Source organism: Mastomys coucha, unplaced genomic scaffold (genome assembly GCF_008632895.1).
Source record: "Mastomys coucha isolate ucsf_1 unplaced genomic scaffold, UCSF_Mcou_1 pScaffold5, whole genome shotgun sequence".
Taxonomy (NCBI): domain Eukaryota; kingdom Metazoa; phylum Chordata; class Mammalia; order Rodentia; family Muridae; genus Mastomys; species Mastomys coucha.
Genome location: NW_022196911.1, coordinates 100,807,007 through 100,814,954, shown reverse-complemented (window position 1 = coordinate 100,814,954; position 7,948 = coordinate 100,807,007). Strand labels below are relative to the sequence as shown.

General features: G+C 45.8%; 2 protein-coding genes across 4 annotated transcripts in view; one reads left to right on the top strand and one right to left on the bottom strand.

Annotated features, from left to right (window-relative positions):
• Positions 1–7,948, top strand: part of LOC116076923 — a 31,831-nt gene that overhangs the window by 17,660 nt on the left and 6,223 nt on the right. The gene's annotated exons all lie outside the window — the stretch shown is intronic.
• Itgb3 (integrin subunit beta 3) overlaps positions 3,143–7,948 on the bottom strand; it is a 59,555-nt gene continuing 54,749 nt past the window's right edge. The window contains exons 15-16 of one of the 2 annotated variants that reach the window (XM_031351011.1): positions 6,168–6,278; positions 3,143–3,374 (exon numbers count right to left, since the gene is read on the bottom strand). In XM_031351011.1, the coding sequence (XP_031206871.1) occupies positions 6,213–6,278 (66 nt within the window). In that variant the 3' untranslated portion in view covers positions 3,143–3,374; positions 6,168–6,212. Of the gene's footprint in view, positions 6,279–7,948 lie in introns of both variants that reach the window. The other variant, XM_031351010.1, reaches the window with a different exon arrangement.

The window sequence follows — 7,948 nt, the reverse complement described above, 5'->3', positions numbered from 1 at the left end:
AGGTCCTGAGTTCGGATCCCAGCAACCACATGGTGACTCACAACCACCCATAATGAGATCTGATGCCCACTTCTGGTGCATCTGAAGACAGCTACAGTGAATTACACTGGAGCAAGCGGGGCTGCAGTGAGTGGAGCTGTCCTGAGTTCAATTCTCAGCAGCCACATGATGGTTCACAGTCATCTGTGCAGCTACAGTGTACTCATACAAATAAAATAAATCTAAAAAAAAAAAAATCACCACAGCCAATGAACCAGATTCTTACCCTCACTTAATGTCTGTGCCACCCTCCAAGCAGAACCATTGTTCATTGAAACAGTTGGTGAATGACTTTATGGATAGACCATCTTAATACACACATCATTTCTTAAATGAATGTAACCTGTTCTCTGTGGGCTGAGAATGAAGTCACTCACTCAAGTCAAATAGCTTTGACCATAGCAGGAAGTCTGTATCCAAAAATCATGGCTACAATTCATTCCTTGGTGCAGCAGAACTGTCAACTCTCAGCTTAGCTACGATGGAGGTAAAATCCTTTGGTGATGTGAGGGTCATTGACCTACAGCCTTATTACAATGAAAAAAAAAAGTAGACTCGTTTCTAACATGATATATCCTGATTATTGTTCCCCTCCCTCTACTCCTCCCAGTTCCCCCCCACATCCCCTCCCATCCCAACCACTCCCTTTCTGTCTCTTGTTAGAAAAGAACAGGCTTCTAAGAGATAATAAAAATAAACAAAATAAAATATAATAAAACAAAAGCTATCATAACAAAGTTGAGCAAGACAAGCCAACTGAAGGAAAAGAGCCCAAGAGAAGGCACAGGAATCAGAGACCCTGTTATTCATACACTCAGAAGTCCATAGAACACTAACCTGAATGCCATCATCAATATGCAGAGGATCTGTTGTAGATCTGTACAGGCCCTATCAACGCTGCTTCTGTCTCTGTGACTTCATAGGAGTTTAGTCTCATACTGACTTTAGAGGGTCTTATCTCCTTGGTGTCCCCCATCCTCTCTGGCTTCTACACTCCTTTAGCCTCTTCTTCCATGGGGTCCCTGAGCTTTAGGGGGGAGGGACTTGATGGTGACACCCATTTTAAGGTCACCCCACTTAAATGTGCCAGCTGAGTGTTCCAAGGAATCTATCTACTAGCTGTGTGTGTGTGTGTGTGTGTGTGTGTGTGTGTGTGTGTGTGTATGTGTAAAACGTATGGCTATGGGTCTCTGCATTTATTACTCCATCCTTACATGACATATAACAACATTTTGTGTGTATGATAGTGGTCTCATGAGATTGTAAGAGAGTTGAATTTTCATATCACTGTTATCATAGCTATCAAAATGCTTCTTATTCACACATAAATGTGTTGTTGCCCAAGTACAACACATTCAGTTGTGTATAGTACAGAATACTTGACAATAGCTCTGTTACCACGTGTGTACTTACCATGCTATGCTCGAAACTTTATTTTAGTGTGTACTTTTTCTTCAAGGTTTACTGTAAAAATGAATGCCCCGCTCCCTGGCCGCAGCCTCTTATATCCTTGGTTTCCCGTGTTTTGGGACTGTAGCAAGAGGCCTTAGGAAGAGACTGGCGTGTACTCCCCAGGTTTGTGCGTCCACACTCCCACAGCAGCAGGACCGCTCAATATTTCTGAGACGAGACTTGTCAATTTTCATTTCTTTGTGAGTGGGTATGTGTATGTGTGTGTGTATGTGTGTTTTTGTCTGTGTCTGTGTGTATATACATATGTATGCAGGTACCCATGGAGGCCTCAAAGGGATCCCCTATACCTGGAGTTGCAATGAACTCCAGTCCTCTGAAAAAGCAGAAAGCACTCTTAAGCACTGAGCTATTGCTCCAGCCTCTTAACTACATTTAAAAAACAAGAAACAAGGGCTGGCGAGATGGCTCAGCGGATAAGAGCACTGACTGCTCTTCCAAAGGTCCTGAGTTCGGATCCCAGCAACCACATGGTGGCTTACAAGCACCCATAATGATATCTGATGCTCTCTTCTGGTGCATCTGAAAACAGGTACAGTGAGTACAGTGAATTACGCCAGAATTACAGCTACAGTGTACTCATACACATAAATGAATCTTAAAAAAAAAAGAAACAAAAAAACAAGACAATTTTCTAGGTGATACTATACTTTGCCATTTTAAGGAGAAGTTAGGTGTGTAAATATGTAAATGGTCCTGCAAATTTTTTTTTTTTTTTTTTGGTTTTTCGAGACAGGGTTTTTCTCTGTTTAGCTCTGGCTGTCCTGGAACTCACCCTGTAGACCAGGCTGGCCTCGAACTCAGAAATCCGCCTGCCTCTGCCTCCCAAGTGCTGGGATTAAAGGCATGCGCCACCAACACCCGGCCCTTTTCTTTCTTTAAAAGATCAATTTGTTTGTTTGTTTATTTATTCATTTATTTATTATGCATACAGCATTCTGTCTGCATATATGTCCATAGGCCAGAAGAGGGCACCAGATCATGTGGTTGTTGGGAATTGAACTCAGGACCTCTGGAAGAGCAGCCAATGCTCATAACCCCTGAGCCATCTCTCCAGCCCCTGCCACCTTTCCTTAATTCATTTGCTAACTGAAGAATCATGGGTTCTCCCCTCCCAGAGGCTGTCGTCAAGACAGACACCACTGTCCAAGCCTTTCTTCTTCTTTTTGAGACAGGGTTTCTCTGCATAGCTCTGGCTGTCCTGGAACTCACCCTGTAGACCAGGCTGGCCTCAAACTCAGAAATGTGCCTGCCTCTGCCTCCCAAGTGCTGGAATTAAAGGCGTGTGCCACCACTGCCCGGCTGCAAATAATTTTCATTAAGCTTTTACTCATTCATGATTCCCACAGGCAAAACCCGAACTATATTGATGTGTTCTGTTATGTCTTCAAAAGATCCTAAATAACCCACAATTTAAAAAATAAAATAAAATAAAACCTTAGAAAGTAGTAACCTGTTCATTTTGACAATATCAAAGTTCTGGACTCCGAAGCTAGCTCCAGCTCCCACGGCAGGCATCATCCTATTATACCCGGAAGCGTGCTTTTGCTATAAAGTTGTCACTTTTGAAGCATTGACACTCTTTGCACCCACAGAAAGCAGAAATAACAACACTGGGGTAGCCTCAGGCCAGTTCTTTTGGAAAGCACATTTAATTCCCTGTTACATAACTCAGAGGAGGTGGTGAGGGTGTCAGGAAGGCTCTTAGGTGATTTCAACCAGAAATGGACAAAGACAAATAACCCGATGTTGTGGGCAGCTTCAGAATATCTCTGAGGGAAAGAACTGACTGGAACGGAGCAACCTGCCACGCATGCTCTGTTTGTTCCTATTGTCCTCAGACACTGAGACTGGACAGAAATCACCTGGAAGAGAAGAGGCAGAGTCGCTCTGTGCTGCTTCTTCCATGCCAGAGCAACTCCAGATGTTCACCCTCAGGACACCACACAGACTGCTCCTCGGCCTCCAGTGAGAATGGCTACAGATGTGCTCGTGCACTGACCAGCACGGCCGCCCAAGCACCACAAGCCTCATTCCAGAAACAGACAAGACTCCTACTCACCTCTCACCCTTCTAATATATTTTCTTCCTCCCGTTTGTTTCCTCATTGAAACTATCTTCTCTAAAGAAAACCCCACTCTCCTCTCACGGACTCTGCCTCAGCAGCTAAAGGGTGGATCTGTGACCATCTTCCCTGGTCCTTCTGTTGTACTCCCACCACCTAAGCCAAGAGTAACCCAAGGGCAGGACAGGACAGTCACCGGCTCAAGGCCTGCTCTCCAAACCAACATCTGGATCAGCCTTACTGACAGCCCTCCCTGGTATGCAGATGCAAATGTATGCAGAGTGGACAAAAAAGAACGAATTGGACAAAAACTAAGTGCTGCATCAGGTGCACCCAGGAACAAAAGATGGAAGGGAGTCTGAGAAGGAATGCAACTCGCTGAGGCAAGTAATAAGAATAGCATCCGCTCTCGTGAAAGCCAAGGCGTTCAGTCTCGGAACTGAAAAACAAGCACTTAGCAACAGCACCTCCCCCCAAACCCCGCCCCCAGACACACACACACACACACACACACACACACACACACACACACACACACACACACTTTCAGTGCTGGGAATCAAACCTGGGGCATTCCATAAGTGCTTGTTCTACTACTGGGCAACATTCCAGCCCCCTTATACACACACACAGAATCTTGACCACATGCTTGAAGCCATATTTAATCTCAGCATCTTAGGATGTTGCTACTAAAGCTGGGAATATGGTTGGTAATGTCCTTGCCTAGCATGTGTGACGTCCTGGGTTCTATTCCCAGCACTGCGTAAACCAGGCATGATAGTTCGTGCCTATAATTGTAGCACCTGAGAGGTGGAGGAAAAGAGGATCAGAAGTTCAAGTCATCCCTGGCTGCATAGCAAATTCAAGGCCATACTTCGCTATGTGAGACCTTATCTTTGAAAGGAATATTGACACTTGAAGCCGACCTTGCAAGTTAATTGGTCCAAAAGAAAAGTGAACTCCAGAGAAAAGAAAGCGGCTTTCCCAAATTAGCTTTCAAATGTTTTCTACAGTGACCCCAGGCCAGGACTCAGGTCTCTGATCACCAAGATGCTGTTTTTAGGCCTTTTTTCTTTGGGTGGTGGGCATTGATTTTTATTGTTAGATCTAAGTCAATGCCAACGGAGCAAACCACTCTTGCTGGGACAACAGAACAGCCAGTCTGTCCTCCTCAAAGAAAGGTTCTGTGTGCCTACATACTCATCCTCACATGCTTCCAGGAAGAGGGAAGCCCCTTACAGACTCAGCAACTGACTGGCAAGTTACTAAGAATGGATGCCACACAGTCTGTGTGGGGTTTTTTAATGCTCTTCTTTGTCATCATACAAAATTACAAATATGATAATGCAAGTATGTTTATATACATACTCCTTTAGAGTGATCGGGCCTCATCAAAGTTCTGGGTATCCCCCTAGGGAATAAAATAAAATTGCACTTGTGGCCTCCCAGATTAAAGGCTGAGCTAAAATGAGGTTGCCCAGCCCACGGGAGAACAGGCCACACATGCAGCTCTGACTGGCCTTTCAACTCCTCCCTGGCACTCGGCTCAACAGACCCTTGGAAATAACTCCTTCACAAGACACCGAAGAGGTAGATAAACACAATCACTGCCATGAACAGGTGTCGCAAGCACACAGAGGCATAGGATGAGGTGTGTGGAGGTGCCTGGAAAGAGGAGCAGAAGGCCTGGAGATGGGGGAGAGGCCTCCAGCTCTGACCACAGCGCTCTCCCCTGAGGAGAAAGCATCTGACCATGAGAGATAAGCTCAGCACAGAGCATCTAACCATGAGAGAGATCCTCAGCACAGAGCAATAGCCTGTGGCTATGAGAGTGTGGAAGCGGGAGGTAAGAGATGGTGCTGACACAACAATGACAAATCTCCAGGGAAGAGCTACCGATGAGGCAATTCTGGATGGCTGTGATTATGAACTTGGAGGTGCTGCCACGCACCCCAGGCCATGCATGACCCCTGAGTGGCCTTGCCATCCTCACGCTCAACAGGCCAAAGAGCCAGGTGACGGAAGACTTTCCTTATGAGAGAGGCATAGCAGAACTGAGGTGTTGGCAACTCTTGAGGACTCAATTCTCCCCTAACTCCACCATCAGCCTGAGGGAGAAGAGGTGGGCAGAGGCACGGATGATACAACCGAGCTTCAACGCTGAGCACTTTCTACTGTAGCTGTTGACAGTCAGCTACAAGAACCAGAAACTTACAAAGTCGGTATAGAACCAAGACTTGGCATCACTGCCTCTGGAATGGGAGGCTGGGAGGACCTCAGCCCTGCCCTTTTCTTCTGGGAGAATGGCCTGACAAGACAAACTGGCTTCTCAGAAGTTATGAACATCTGCCAGGTGTCATGAATCCCCTCAAGCTAAGCAGGAAGAATCCTTTGGGGAGATATCCTGAGGACAAAGACTGTGGGGCTCTGCCTGTGAGACACATCACAAGGTTTAAATTACACATTTCCCCACACTCAACACATACATACATTCCCACATACTGACATTCTTCCAGCCCAGCCCAACCCACGCTCCAAATCACACACACACACACACACTGTCCTCTGTAAACATAATGGCAAAGACTCCCACAGTCCTGGCATCATCTGACGATGGTCTAAGGATGACCTCTTCTCGTTAAGTCCCCCTGTAGGTGATATTGGTGAAGGTGGAAGTGGCCTCTTTATACAACGGGTTGTTTGCCTGCAGAGGAAAGAGAGGAGAATCCATGGTCAGCTCCACGCACTTCCTTACCCCATCGGTTAAACGTCGTCTGAGAATTTTATCCAGGACATCCTTCTCTGGAGCGAACTGTTGGAAATTAGCCAATGCTTGAATTTACACATCTACTCTTAGGATGGGAATCGATAGGAGAGAAGGAGAGGAGAGGCATGCTGTGCTGCTGGTCTGCCACTGCTTCTCAGGGTTTTTAATTCAGTCCGTCACTTTGGGTGGAAGGACATTGGCAGTCCCAGAATAGTGTACCATTTTGCCCCATCTCTCCCATTTCCTCTTCTGTCCCTGCTCTTTCTTTCCCTTCCTCAAGGCACTGCCAGGCGACAGGAGCCAGAAGGAAAAACATAGGCAGTGGGGTCAAAACACAGAGGCGAGCTTTCACTCAAATAATTCCTAATTTGTTTTTACCTCATCTGTCGAGTCAGTTGCTACCCATAGACCTGTTGTGTGCCTTTACCAGGTCTCCCAAATTACTTCCTAACAGAAAGTAGCGAATCTTCCTTAATGGTAGTCGAGAAATTTAGAAAATTCTCTTTGTGTCAAGAAATTTAGAGAAGTCCCTCAGTGGCTCAAACCTGTGCCTCGGGATCCCAATGGAATCCTGTATCAGATATCCTGCATATCGGATATTTACATTACGACCTATAGCAGTAGCATAATTACGGTTATGAAGTAGCAACAAAATCGTCTTATGGTCGGGAGCATCACAACATGAGGAATGGTATTAAAGGGTCATGGCATTGAGAAGATTGAGAACCACTGAGCTACATCGTCCTAACAGAAACATCTCTGCTTCCCTGGGTCCAATGAACACAAAGTCTGGGGTCACCAGGAAGAAAGTTTCAGCCTAACCCTGAACACTGGAGAGCTAACTGGTCACTTGGTAGGAAAAAAATAAAATGAGCAGAAGGAGAATAGACTAAAATTAAACAGACAGTTCTCAAAAAACTGCTGCTCTGATGAGCTGGCAGAGTGGGGAAAGGCAGTCGCTGCCAGGCATGACGCAGCTGAGCCTGATCCTCAGAGCCCACGTGAGAGGCAAGCACTGACTCCTGCATGCTGACCCCCGACCTCTGAAAACACACCACGGCCCAAACACGCATGCATGGGCTTATTGTTGTTTAGATGCTCATTTGATTGGATTAAATCAGGTTAAATGGCATTCTGGGGTCTCCAGAGGATCCTACCATCTCTCATTCGAAGGAAAGGAGAAAAATGAGGTAAACAGATGTAAGTAAGGTCACAACATCTAAGAGGTTGACCCCGAAAGTAATTCCCGTATTACCCCATCGCGTTCTTTGTCAGGCAAGCTACTTTACTTCTCTGCCCTCAGTTTCCTTGACTATAGAATAGGAATAATACTGTCCATCAGAAGGGTGGTTACGGAGATAAAGTGTCAGAAGCATTCAGAATAGTTCTGCAAAGCCCTCAGGAGACGTTAGCTACTATGTCACTTTCCATTCGTGTTTAAACTTTGGACTTAATTGCCACTGTACAGTCTGTTACATGTTCCTGATATAGATGTGTCCCCTCCAGTGGAGAGTGAAGCTTCTCCCTTTGTCACAACATCCTATGTGTGCTCACAACATGGTCACTGAAAGGTAGACAACTGGGAGGTCTCGTGACACATACAGACA